Source organism: Trachurus trachurus (genome assembly GCF_905171665.1).
Source record: "Trachurus trachurus genome assembly, chromosome: 3".
NCBI lineage: Eukaryota > Metazoa > Chordata > Actinopteri > Carangiformes > Carangidae > Trachurus > Trachurus trachurus.
In genome coordinates this window covers 2086702-2101215 of record NC_139893.1, presented here as the reverse complement: position 1 = coordinate 2101215, position 14514 = coordinate 2086702, and the positions used below count along the sequence as shown (strand labels likewise).

Genomic DNA, 14514 nt, shown 5'->3' with positions numbered 1-14514 from the left:
AAGTTTTTCTTCTTTATTACAAGAACTTGCTTTCACTGGCAGATTTTTCTACTAATTTCAAGTGAAAATTTGTTTGAAACAAGTTGAAAATTATCTCAAAACAAGTAAATTTTTAGGTGATGAGTCTTAGTTTAAGTGGAAAGAGATTAGTTTTGACTAGAAATGAGACATTTTGACAAGAAATAAGACAAATATTCTTGGAAAGATTTTGAGTTTTTGCAGTGTACTATTCCTTCGGCACCTTTAAATTGATGCTGATGGTGGAGTCCACACATACAAAAGGTGTAATTTAGACCCAGAGACTGTGGCAATACTGAGGCAAGATGCAATATAGGAGAAAGTGCAATAATTATTTATTACTTTGTATGAACTATGAACTTAGTCGTACTGTCTGTAAGTGATCTCTGTTGGTTGTGTGTGTGAGTATGTGAAATGGTGTATGGTTTTAAAATCTGTATGTATGCAGGATGTACAGCATTGATTGTCCAAGACAATTTTCCCTCCGGGGACATTAAAGTTTATTTTGATTGATTGATTGATTGATTGATGTGTGTGTGTTTATGTGTCTTTGTGCTAATGTTTGCGCTGTGTGTGTATTTTTTTTTTTTTTTTTCAGGGAAACGGTGATGAGGAGTCGGTGAAAGGCGTCTTGACGTCGCCTGAGAACCGCATCCTGGTCAAGCGGATGCTGATTAAATGTGCAGACATCTCCAACCCCTGCAGACCGCTGGAGCTCTGCATCGAGTGGGCCGGACGCATCTCCGAGGAGTATTTTGCACAGGTGAAGAAAGAGAAAGAGAAAGACGACAAAATGATCTGGTAGTTGATGGTTTAAAGGAGAATTCCGGTCATTTTTGACCCCTTAAATCGTTGTCCTGATGGTCACCCAGTGTTGGGGGGAGGAAAAAAAAACGCGACTAAAATTGATGCAGGCAAACCAGAGTTACACCATGCACTGCAAAAACTCAAAATCTTTCCAAGAATATTTGTCTTATTTCTTGTCAAAATGTCTCAATTTTAGTCCAAACTAATCTCTTTCCACTTAAAATAAGACTCATCACCTAAAAAATAACTTGTTTTTAGACAGTTTTCACTTGTTTCAAACTAATTTTCAATTGAAATAAGTAGAAAAAGCTGCCAGTCAAAGCAAGACAAAACTTGCTCCACTATCAGATTTTTCCACTTATTTCAAGTGAAAATCTGCTTGAAAGAAGTAACAAGTGTCTAAAAACAAGCTACTTTTTAATGTGATGAGTCTTATTTTAAGTGGAAAGAGATTAGTTTTGACTAGAAATAAGACAAATATTCTTGGTAAGATTTTGAGTTTTTGCAGTGTGTCTACCCGACGCTAGGGATAGCAACAATGCTAACCTATGGGGGCAATTCTTTCAACCACAACAAACACTCAGAAAACAATCAAATATCTCTGGTACATGACTGGAATCCTTAGAGACACCACTGAACTCACATAGTGTAGAGTATAAACTGTATAAACTTTGTTTTTGCTTGTAGCCAGATAGCCAGTCAGATAGCCCAACTCTGAAACATCCTGGAAAGACATTACACTGCAAAAAACTCAAAATCTTGCCAAGAATATTTGTCTTATCTCTGGTTAAAATGTAATTTCTAGTCAAAACTAATCTAATTATACTAAAAATCACATTAAAAAGTAGCTTGTCTTTTTTTTTACTTTTTACTTTTTTTTTTTTTTTTACTTTTTTCAACCCTATTTTCACTTGAAATAAGTAGAAAAATCTGACAGTGGAGCAAGTTTTTCTTTCTTATTACCAGCACAAAAAACTTCCTTTCACTGGCAGATTTTTATTTCAATTGAAAATTAGTTTGAAACAAGTGAAAATGATCTAAAAACAAGTTGATTTTTAGGTGACGAGTCTTATTTTAAAGAAAGAGATTAGTTTTGATTAAAATTGAGACATTTTGACTAGAAATAAGACAAATATTCTTGGTAAGATTTGGAGTTTTTGCAGTGTACTATCCGATCACAGAGCGCCTGCTCTCCCCGCCACAGAAACAAACACTTTTTCCTTCTTGTGATGATTCTTTACAACAGTAAACAGTGGAGCAGTGCAGTGGTAATGTCCAGAATATCTCTCACCGTTTATTTTTGCGACATCACAGAGACAGCAGCTGGTCTGCAGAGCTGCTTGGCCGGCCAACCTCCGTCGTCATCCCGGGGGAGAAAACGATCGCTAATTAACTTACCCGCAGGTTTTTAGAGGTTTACCACCGGCTGGTTAAATTATTTTTAGGAGATAAATGTTAGTCTCAGTGATGAAATCTAACACCTGTATCAGTAGCATTAGTTAGTTTGAATGTAAAGTGAAGCTTCCTGTGTGTATTAGACAGAAGAGCAGCGCTTCCTCGGGGCTCAGAAATCACCACATTTACATCAATAAATAAATGTTTTACAATGAACCGATCAGTCTGCATTAAGTTTTATTTCATTAAGCTATATAACATGGTTACAGTACACGGCAAAGATACTTCACTACTCTAAACCGTCTTTGGTTACGGTTAGACGTCAGGGGCGCATTGCATTGTGGGATACAGTATGCAAACTAGACTGGTCAGATGCATACTGGAGATATTTAACCAATCAATACGACATCCGGGAATTTTTCGCATACTGCATATTTTGCTTTTGTTTGCATGCTGCATACTGCATTTTGGGTGACCATCAGGACAACGATTTAGGGGTCAAAAAAATGGACGGAATTCTCCTTTAATGTATTTATTGTAGCTGACGATCATCTCTATCTCTATCTCTGATACAGACGGACGAGGAGAAGAGACAAGGCCTGCCCGTGGTCATGCCTGTGTTCGACAGAAACACGTGTAGCATCCCAAAGTCCCAGATTTCCTTCATAGACTACTTCATCACGGACATGTTCGATGCCTGGGATGGTAAGATGTCGCACAACGTAAACAAACACAACTCAAACACAAGATGGATAACTAGCCTACTTCTACTTTATGTGACATGTAAAGCAAAGCACAATCTACTTCCAGGAAAAATCCAAAAAATGTTTGGGGAAAGAGAGGGAGCAGGGTACAACCTAAGAGGGAGAGGGAAGTTAAAGCAACCTTTTGCTCGTACCACGTTGAAAAGTATGTGCATACACTGCAAAAACTCAAAATCTTACCAAGAATATTTGTCTTATTTCTAGTCAAAATGTCATTTCTAGTCAAAACAAATCTCATTCTACTTAAAATAAGACTCATCACATTAAAAAGTAGCTTGTTTTTAGACACTTTTTACTTCTTTCAAGCAGATTTTCTGAAGTAGAAAAGTAGAAAAATCTGATAGTGGGGCAAGTTTTTCTTTCTTATTACAAGCACAAAAGAGGGAAATTCATGCAAAACCACTGATGCACGTTGCCTTCAGGGGACAGTTTTCCATCAACAGTCTCTGTATTTCCCTCTAAAACAACTCTGTGTGGTAACGTTGTGTTATTATTAGGGCCGGGACTTTAACGCGTTAATTACGATTAATTAATTACACAAACATTAACGCGTTAAAGAAATTAACGCATTTTAATCACACTTATTTTGCACCACATAACATTTCTCACTGGATGAGTTTCAGGCGTACTGATTACACTGGAGCACAATCATCTAACAAGCCGCCAACACTGTTAAAAACATCCATGCACTGATCACTGCAAGGGAGAGAGGAGGTGAAAAGAGACAACAACACTGTTACCTGTTGTATGCTGGCCTCAGGCTGTACCATCGCTAAGAAACCAGTGAGTAACGAGTTAAAGCTATGGTCTACAATTTGGAGCATTGGTAATTATTATTTACATCATTTATACAGCGATTATGGTCCTGTGGTCCGATATACACGCGGCCCTGCTGAGCCGCAGCCTGAGCGGGTCTCTCTGCACTGCGGCGCCGCGGAACTCCAGGCCCTGGTCTTTCTGCTCCTCTCCCCCAGACACAGCACCCTGTGGCCGGTCACCCAGCGCGAGGAGTCTCCCTGTAGCATGAGGCTGTGCTAATAGCTGCTAATGGCGGCGCTGCTCGTACCAGCGGTCGCCGCGGTCCTGTTGCCAGGGACGGCGACGACGGCAACTGGCTCCGCCTCGTTACCGGCAGCTGGTGCACAGCGGCGGCATCGGGACTGGCGCCGCCGCTATTAGTAGGCTAGCGCCGAGCACAGCCTCATGCTACAGGGAGACTCCTCGCGCTGGGTGACCCAGGATGGGGTCCTGTGTCTGGGGGAGAGGAGCAGGAAGAGTCGGGGCCTGGAGCTCCGCGGCGCCGCGGTGCAGAGAGGCCCGCTCAGGCTGCTGCAGCAGCGGTGCTGAGTTCATGTTGAACAGGTAATCTTTGGTTTTATTGTGGAAGTTGTGACTGTGAATATGACATTTTACTCCACATTCAGTTTCTGCAGGCAGCAGCAGGCTTGTTGCTTGCGCGCTCTGCTCTGGGAAGGGAGGGCGTGTTTAAAAAAAAAAAAAAAAAAAGCGCTCGTCGCGGGGAAGCTGAGAACAGCGGAGTTTCCTTTGCTGCAGCTGAACAGCAGATATGTGGTCAAGACCTAGCTACAGACCTGTCAGTGTTTCATGGTGCATAAGACTTCAACCTCAGAGCTGTCTGTCTTCAGACTGTCCTGACCTGTCCCTGAACATCACACAGGGACAACATGGAGCTGCCTGTGTGATTGGTTACTGAGTTTTATTAATGTTTACATCAGGCTGAGTTCAACAAATCAGTTTATGCTACTGTGATTTAAGTAGCCTAGTTAAATACTACAGTAATCATCATAGTGTATTGGAAGGAAAGACCATTTAATCTGTATGTATCAAATATTAATAATGAATTAATTGATAATTTGCATCCCTAGTCTGTTGGTCTTGGTTAAGTACCACCTTGAAAAAAAACAATGTTTTGTTGCTTAAGCTTATGTATTCAGTCATTCAATGGTATACTAAAATCCATGTGAAAAAAAAGCTCAGGTCAAATATTTATATGCGATTAAAATGTGATTAATTGCGATTAATTAATTACAAAGCCTCTGATTAATTCGATTAATTTTTTTAATCGAGTCCCGGCCCTAGTTATTATCTCATAGCGTGGTGAATGTGCAGCTCACAACTTGTCCACCAGAGCGTTGTGGAGTTGTTGGATTGTGTATTTGATGAGTTTGATGAGGGAAACCAAGAAATCCCATGAGCCTCCGTAGCGTAGCTCTCAGTTCAGTTCAGTTTATTCCATGTCCCCAGAGGGCAATTTGGGTTGCAGCTCATAGAATCACATAAAGGTAAAAACATACAACGCAGGGACATATAGTGACATAGAGACGCATCATTATAAATAACAATATAAATAGAATATGCACTAATTGAGATCATATAAGAGATAAAAATAGGAAATACCGTTAAAACACTGAATACAAAATCCGAGATAACACTGTTAAGAACATAGTGGTCAAGTAAAGTGCATCAGATAAAGTGCAGTCTCACACAGAGGAGAGCAAAATGATTGGGACTGAGCAGCTCACGGCTCTGCTCCGCCGTTCTAAAAACAGCTTCGCACCGACAATTAAAGGTAACGAACCTACTGCTATGACTATAGGGATTATGGCAATGGGCCACTTTGCCAAAAATGTTGAACTGAACCAGGTTTTAAACAGTCTCTTGTTTCTCCTCTGCAGCGTTTGCAGACCTCCCCAACCTCATGCAGCACTTGGACAACAACTTCAAGTACTGGAAAGGTCTGGACGAGAGGAAGCTGCACAGCCTGCGACCGCCGCCGGAGTAAAAGAAGGCGCCGCCGCTGCCGCTGCCGCTGCCGCGTTCGGCCCCGGGGGCTCCGGGGGGGCAACCAGACGTCTCTCTCCCTGCTCAGCTCAGCTCAGCTCAGCCGGCCAATCACGCCACAGCCTCCTCGCCTTCACTCTCCTGCTTCTGTAGCAACGCCAAGCAGAAGGAACTCTACTGACGGGGTTAACTAGCTGCAGCAGAAACACTTGGTGGCTCCACAGTCACAGCCCCCCCACCTTACACCCAACCCCCCCTCTGCCCTGTAAGATGTGAACTGTGACAAACAGACACGAACACAAACGAGCGGCATCGTTGTGAACTCGTTGTGCCTCTGAGGCATCGGCCGGTGTCGGGACTCGGACCGAGACCGAGAGAAGAGGAGCCGTCACGTTGGGCTCTCTCTCTCCTCCTGTTTGCCTGGGAAGTTGAGCTGAGTATAGTAGAGAGCCGAAGAGCGGAAGCAGGAAGCAGGAACTAACGGTCGCCATGGGAAACTCAATTTGGAAAAAGTCTCCATGTAAGTGAACGGGAGTCAAAGTTTTATTTCGTGATCCGATTGAATTGTGTGATGATACACAGTGCAAAATGAATACAACAACGATACAACAAAACAAGAATATTTGTCTCATTTCTAGTCAAAACTAATCTCTTTCCACTTAAAATAAGACTCATCACTTAAAAATGAACTTGTTTTTAGATCATTTTCACTTGTTTCAAACTAATTTTCAATTGAAATAAGTAGAAAAATCTGCCAGTGAAAGCAAGTTTTTTGTGCTTGTAATAAGGAAGAAAAACTTGCTCCACTATCAGATTTTTCTACTTATTTCAAGTGAAAATCTGCTTGAAAGAAGTAAAAAGTGTCTAAAAACAAGCTAATTTTATCTTATCTTATTTTGAGTATAATTTGATTAGTTTGGACTAGAAATAAGACAAATATTCTTGGTAAGATTTTCAGTTTTTGCAGTGTAAAACTCTCTGACCTCTACCTGTTAAAAACATCTCGTTTCATGAAGAGAAACCAGCAGTTTGTTGTAAAACTATTGTAAAATATAACCCTTTCCCATGTCAGTTGGTGACATATTATTTTTGTGGGACACCAGATCTGTAGTCTGCACTGCAAAAACTCAAAATCTTACCAAGAATATTTGTCTTATTTCTAGTCAAAACAAATCTCATTCTATCTAAAATAAGACTCAACACATAAAAAGTAGCTTGTTTTTAGACACTTTTTACTTCTTTCAAGCAGATTTTCACTTGAAATAAGTAGAAAAATCTGATAGTGGAGCAAGTTTTTCTTTCTTATTACAAACACAAAAAACTTGCTTGGCAGATTTTTCTACTTATTTCAAGTGAATATTTGCTTGAAAAAAGTGAAAATGATCTAAAAACAAGTTCATTTTTAGGTGATGAGTCTTAGTTTAAGTGGAAAGAGATGAGTTTTGATTAAAATTGAGACATTTTGACAAGAAATAAGACAAATATTCTTGGAAAGATTTTGAGTTTTTACAGTGCGTAGAGCGTCTTCACACTAAATAACATTCTTCCGTTGCCGTTTTACGACAAACTGCTGGTTTCTCTTCGTGAAACGAGATGTTTTAAACAGGTAGAGGTCAGATTTATTTATCATTGACACAATTTTAATTGGATCAAACGGAATAAAACTTTGACTCTCGTTCACTTAACATGGAGACTTTTTACCGAGTTGAGTTTCCTTCCCATGGCGACCGTTACTTCCTGCTTCCACTTAGGCACTCTCTATCTATGAACACAAACTGCTCGTTTACTGAAGGAGCGAAGCGAGCGACACTGGAGGAGGAGGAGGAGGAGGAGGAGGATGGATGTGTTGTCTGGACACGAGGTCGTCCATCTCTCCACACTGCAAAAACTCAAAATCTTTCCAAGAATATTTGTCTTATTTCTTGTCAAAATGTCTCATTTCTAGTCAAAACTAATCTATTTTCTCTTAAAATAAGACTCATCACCTAAAAATGAACTATTTTTGAGATAATTTTCATTTGTTTCAAACTAATTTTCACTTGAAATAAGTAAAAAAAATCTGCCAGTGAAAGCAGGTTTTTTGTGTTTGTAATAAGGAAGAAAAACTTGATCCACTATCAGATTTTTCTACTTATTTCAAGTGAAAATCTGCTTGAAAGAAGTAAAAAGTGTCTAAAAACAAGCTACTTTTTAATGTGATTAGTCTTATTTTAAGTATAATGAGATTAGTTTTGACTAGAAATGAGACATTTTGACGAGAAATAAGACAAATATTCTTAGTAAGATTTTGAGTTTTTGCAGTGCATCTCTCCGTCCGTGCATCCTGGTCGGGCTGCAGCAGCGAATCGAAGGCAGAAACTGACTGCTCCTTCTGCACCATGACAGAACACTCCACTGCTTTTTGTTTGATTTTTTTTTGTTTTTTTGTTTTTTTTGTCGGGGCAATACTTTCCTGAAGTGATGGGAGTGGACAGACACGTTGCCGTGACAGCAGCAGCAGCAGCGGACACACACACTCGGGGGGGGTTGGAGTGGATCTTTGACTTTAGGCCACTGCTGAGAGACGAAAACCTCAACATCACGATCATAGGTAACTAATTACAGATGATTTGGTATGTTTAATTTTTCTTAGATGTTCCATATTTTCTATATAAAAAAAATTCATACATGAATTAGTTGATAAATAAATGAATGAATGAATGAATAAATACATAAATAAGAACAAAAATGAATTAAAAAAAAAAGAGAGAGAAAAGCCAAAGCTGATGAAGACAAATACTACTATAACTCTCAGAAAAAATTACAATTATTATTCATATGAAGCATTATTACCATATTAAACATTTTTATTTTCTTATCAGAAGTACAGTACCAGTTTGAATGAACACTTTTGTATTGCACTGTAAAAAAAATATTAGAAATGTCTATACGTCTCAGTGATTTGTCCAGGGATGGGATGTTGCATTGGAGAATAAGCTGTTATTGCTGATCATCAGGAGTCTGCATGTATGTATGTATGTATGTGTGTGAGAGAGAGTGTGTGCGTGTGAGCGTGCATGTGTATGCGTGTGTGTTTGGGCTGCAGGTGCGGGTGTGTGGGTGAATTTCATTGTTGCAACAATCCCTTCCTCTTGGTTTAATGCTGTAAACCGCTCGACATTTGAACAACAGCAGCAGAAATATGTGAAAAAAAAAACATTTTGGACTTGAAAATAATTTTTTCTCCCAGAAATTTTTTGTATCTGGTTTATCCTACTGAAAAAGACTGCCTTATTTTATACAATATTTATACAGTACATCCCACTGTGCAACTGCAAACGGACATCTTGGAGTTTTTATTATAACATAGTCAGAAAGGTTATGTTCAAGTAAATCTCAATATTTTTATATAGACAATGAATTTTACACTGGATTTGCAGCAAATGAGATCAGCCATTCTAGCTATCTGAATACCTGTGAACGGGACGGTGACACACACACACAACAGCAGCGTGTATACAGAGAACTAAATGGTTAAAGAAGGATGTGGATTGCAGAGTTGTCTATCACTGTCTTTAAAGGGATAGTAGCATTTTTTTAAATTGGGGTTGTATGATCTACAAATAGCCCCTAAGTACTTTAATTGCAGTAGAAGACTCTCTGCACTCCTCCCGTTAGCAACACCAGCCCATAATAGCCCTGCCCAGAGATTTACAACATACAGTGTTGTGAACAGACCCAAAGAAACGGCCTATTTTCACGGCCTAAAAGAGGTTTTACATGAAAAAAAATACACAGTTCCATTGTTCGCTATAATATAATTTTTTCCAGCCCTTCAAACTGCAGGAAAAACGCAGTTTTTATTTGGACCTAACCAACTCACGTATCCCTCCGCCCAGGGTTAGCGCCCGCCGATCAGCAGTTGGTTAGGTCCAAATAAAAACTGTGTTTTTCCTGCACTTTGAGGGGCTGGAAAAAATTATATTATAGTGAACAATGGAACTGTGTATTTTTTTTTCAGGTAAAACCTCTTTTAGGCCGTGAAAATAGGCCGTTTCTTTGGGTCCATTCACAACACTGTATGTTGTAAATCTCTGGGCAGGGCTATTATGGGCTGGCGTTGCTAACGGGAGGAGTGCAGAGAGTCTTCTACTGCAATTAAAGTACTTAGGGGCTATTTGTAGATCATACAACCACCCTTTAAAAAAAATTATACTATCCCTTTAAGTAGTCGGTCTCTCCCCGAGGCCGGCTCGCATTGATTATTATAGATCAAACATCATTTCTATTTTGGCCACTTGTCCAACATCCTTAATATGCACAGACCCAGGGAACAGCTTTTTGTTCAAGGTTGGTTTCAGATTAGGATACTAATATATATGTTAAAGATTGTTGCTTATTAAGAATATTTCCTCTTTAAACAGTATATAAAATGCCATAACAGCTAAGCAAGTGGTGGTGGTTGATCAAGACGTATTGACCCAAGGTTATCTTTGTTTCTCTCTTATGACAGAATTGTACACTCAATCAGGGGATTTGTTTGTTCCTTCTGATTCACATCTTGGTCTGAAGGCACGGAAAAAAATTTAGAAACTATTCAATGAAAAATAAAATAATGTCAATTATGAGTTTGCAGTCTGTTTCCTGCAGTAATTCACTGCCTGTCTTCTTATTTATTTCATCTCTCTCATCTGTTGTTTAATCGTGAATATTTTGACTTTGAAGCTGTTTAACTACCTCTTTCTTTCTTTCTTTCTTTCTTTCTTTCTTTCTTTCTTTCTTTCTTTCTTTCTTTCTTTCTTTCTTTCTTTCAGTGTCTGGTTTTTGTTTCTTCTTTTTCCTTGTGGCATCTTGTTTTTACAGAGATGAGATGAATCAAAGGTTTTCAATTTTGTGAATAAGATGCAGCTCAAACTACACTGTAAAAACTCAAAATCTTTCCAAGAATATTTGTCTTATTTCTTGTCAAAATGTCTCAATTTTAATCAAAACTAATCTCTTTCCACTTAAAGCAGAAGTGAGTGATATATTTGTGTTAATATAAGTCTTAAATAGTTATATCTTCCGACAGCAATCACTTACATAGAGTGTTTGGTCTGAAACACGGGTCTGTCAGTCCCTCTGCTCTGCTCTGAGCCGAAGAGAAAACATTTATCGTATCCTACAGTTTTTATCCAATGAGGAGAGAGAACGGCATGCAGGGCTGTGTGTGCAGCCAAGGAACGCCGTGAATGTGGTGACGTAGGGACGAGGACTGTTATGGTGCGTTCAAGGAAACTCGTGTTTTTCCGACCTGTGAAGTCGTACCAGTTCGATCTGGTACGAGTTCACCGGTCGGAAGTTACGAGTGGCCGTTATAGTGACTTTCACCGGTAAAACAGGTCGGAAAAACACGAGTGGGTTGCCTGGAACGCTACAAAGTCGTAAGTTGTGACTTGAAGCTGTAATTTACGATTTCAAAAGCCTACCTGGAACGCAGCATTAGCGAAAACGACCGGATCACTCACTTCTGCTTTAAAATAAGACTCATCACATAAAAATGTACTTGTTTTTAGATCATTTTCACTTGTTTCAAACAAATTTTCAATTTAAATAAGTAGAAAAATCTGCCAGTGAAAGCAGGTTTTTGTGTGTTAATAAGAAAGAAAAACTTGCTCCACTATCAGATTTTTCTACTTATTTCAAGTGAAAATCTGCTTGAAAAAAGTTAAAAGTGTCTAAAAACAAGCTACTTTTTATGTGATGAGTCTTAATTTTAGTACAATTAGATTTGTTGCGACTATAAATTACTAGAAATAAGACTTTTTGAGTTTTTGCAGTGTAGCTTTGCAATAAAAGATGGTAACTGTTGATAAACTACTAACTAGAAATAAGACAAATGTTCTTGGTAAGATTTTGAGTTTTTGCAGTGTACACGTCGGTCCGCTGACGAATCTCCTGCAGCCGCTCTGAAACGACACAAGAAAACAACTGAAATCTGCTTTAATCTTCATTAAAACGGTTCATTTTCAGCAGCAGCAGCAGCGAACACCAGATCATGTTAATCTGAGGTTTAACAAGCAGCAGCCAAACTGTGGGTCAGTCCTCATTTATCATTAAAGATTAAAGAACGTTCTGAAGTATTAAACAGACAAACTACAACGTGAGTTATTCATCAATGATTCACAGCTGATCTGCAACATGTGGTGAAAGTCAGATGATGTAATAGTGAGTGACCGCTGTGGTTTAACTATTTATCACTTTGCTAAAATTAGACCAGGTTTAAGTTTTAGCCACAGACACACACACATTACAACACTATGCTCGTTATATCACATACTATACTGTCGTTACACTGCAAAAACTCAATCTTTCCAAGAATATTTGTCTCATTTCTTGTCAAAATGTCTCAATTTTAATCAAAACTAATCTCTTTCCACTTAGAATAAGACTCATCACCTAAAAATTAACTTGTTTTTAGATCATTTTCACTTGTTTCAAACAGATTTTCACTTGAAATAAGTAGAAAAATCTGCCAGTGAAAGCAGGTTTTTTGTGCTTGTAATAAGAAAGAAAAACTTGCCCCACTATCAGATTTTTCTACTAATTTCAAATGAAAATAGACTTGAAATAAGTAAAAAGTGTCTGAAAACAAGCTACTTATTTATGTATAACTATGTATGTATACATATTTTAGGTATAATGAGATTTGTTTTGACTAGAAATAAGACAAATATTCTTGGAAAGATTTTGATCGCTTTATTATCCATGTTTCCATCTCCATCTCCTCCAGGAAGTGTTGCATTGCTGTGTATTTCACTCTGTTGAACACTGTGTGCAATGCAGAAAATCAAATGTTTCTTCTTTTTACGCAGCACTAAAAATATATGTGTGAACTGTACATTAAGGTCACCCTGTCACACTGGATTTACATCCAACGACATTACTCACACTCTGCCATGAAGAAAGGACAAACACTGTTGATGGTGGCTCTGTTGCAGCAGCAGCAGAATAGGTCACAAACTAGACACACAAAAATAATATATAGAGAGAGTTTTAATGTGCTGAACCATTTTTAATCATCAAATAATGATAAATATTGTGTATTTTTTCTGTCCAAACATTACAACACGTATAGCACCTTTAGTCAGAGAGAGAGGGGCAATGGAAACGAATCCAGGACTTGTTATATAACCCATGACAAAATCAAACATATTGTGTGTGTGTGTGTGTGTGTGTGTGTGTGTGTGTGTGTGTGTGTGTGTGTGTGTGTGTGTTATTTTTTTAATCCATTCAGAATAGTGCCAATAATCAAATCAGCCGTGATGGGACATCTGAGGACAGCTCATTTTTTAAAGGGTCAGTCCGGCCATGGTCAACAACACAACTCATGCAAAACAAGGACCTCATATCTACATTTATTGGCTGATGTCTTTGCAGGTCAGCGATATGATATATGGTATAGTAGTAGTAGTAGTAGTAGTAGTAGTAGTAGTAGTTTATCCGATCTTTTACACTAAATTATTTACAGTTGAGCATCAATCACAGTCAGTCAACCTTCTATAAAACCATCATTAGTTCAACTAGTTCATAATTGGATCAAAAAGGTGTAGGCTGAAGCTATCTAGCTTATAAATGCCTAGGCTAACCTTTAATTCAATTTTCCATTATATCCATTAGAGCTCTTCAGAGTCATAGGAAGAAACAAGTTTCCAATAATTAACAAATGAAGCCAAAAAATAAAAGAAATAAATAATTAAACAGTATTACAGTAGCAATCAACACCCAATTATTCAATCCTGTTCATAGCTTTCTACTATGTTTTAATCTATGTTTAAATTGTGTTATGTTTTTGCATTGTTTGAGATCCTCTGATAAGCTATTCCACAGTTTTACTCCCGCCACAGAGATACACATGCTTTTTAATGTGATATGATATGATATGATATGATACTAAATCAATCCATCAGGGAGGAAAGTGAATGTCTCCAGTGTCTCCAAGACAGACAACAGACAGGAGAAAACATCACAAATGGAGTGTAAATGCAGTAGCCTACAATACACTGCAAAAACTCAAAATCTTTCCAATAATATTTGTCTCATTTCTAGTCAAAACTAATCTCTTCCCACTTAAAATAATACTCATCACCTAAAAATGAACTTGTTTTTAGATCATTTTCACTTGTTTCAAACTAATTTTCACTTGAAATAAGTAGAAAAATCTGCCAGTGAAAGCAAGTTTTTTGTGCTTGTAATAAGAAAGAAAAACTTGATCCACTATCAGATTTTCTACTTATTTCAAGTGAAAATCTGCTTGAAAGAAGTAAAAAGTGTCTAAAAACAAGCTGCTTTTTAATGTGATGAATCTTATTTAAGTAGGATGAGATTTGTTTCGACTAGAAATAAGACAGATATTCTTGGTTTTTGAGTTTTTGCAGTGTAGCTTTGCAATAAAAGATGGTAACTGTTGATGAACAACTCCAACAGATCAACATCAGTGTCGACAACAGGGGGAATCTCCGTCTACAGGTAACACAACAGCTCTTCAGCTCAGTAAAAACACTGCACATTGCACAGTGAGTCTGAGATCGAACCAATAATAGAAACTGTTTTCATTGTTATTAACTTATCAATCTAGTCTCTGTCTCCACCATGGCTCTATTATAAGAATGTATGAATGTTAATATGTTCTTCTAATAGATCCATGGTCTCCACCTGCAGCAAATAACAATGTAAAACAAAGAATAAAGACTTAAAACATAAAACACAC

At 38.1% G+C, this 14514-nt stretch overlaps 1 protein-coding gene and 1 long non-coding RNA gene across 2 annotated transcripts in view; one reads left to right on the top strand and one right to left on the bottom strand.

Annotated features, from left to right (window-relative positions):
• Positions 1 to 5850, top strand: part of pde8a (phosphodiesterase 8A) — a 109379-nt gene extending 103529 nt beyond the window's left edge. The window contains exons 20-22 of the mRNA XM_083996808.1: positions 617 to 781; positions 2796 to 2925; positions 5681 to 5850. Of these exons, the coding sequence (XP_083852934.1) occupies positions 617 to 781; positions 2796 to 2925; positions 5681 to 5787 (402 nt within the window). The 3' untranslated portion in view covers positions 5788 to 5850. The remainder of the gene's footprint in view (positions 1 to 616; positions 782 to 2795; positions 2926 to 5680) is intronic.
• LOC311005308 overlaps positions 1 to 14514 on the bottom strand; it is a 457476-nt gene that overhangs the window by 225564 nt on the left and 217398 nt on the right. The window lies entirely within an intron of this gene.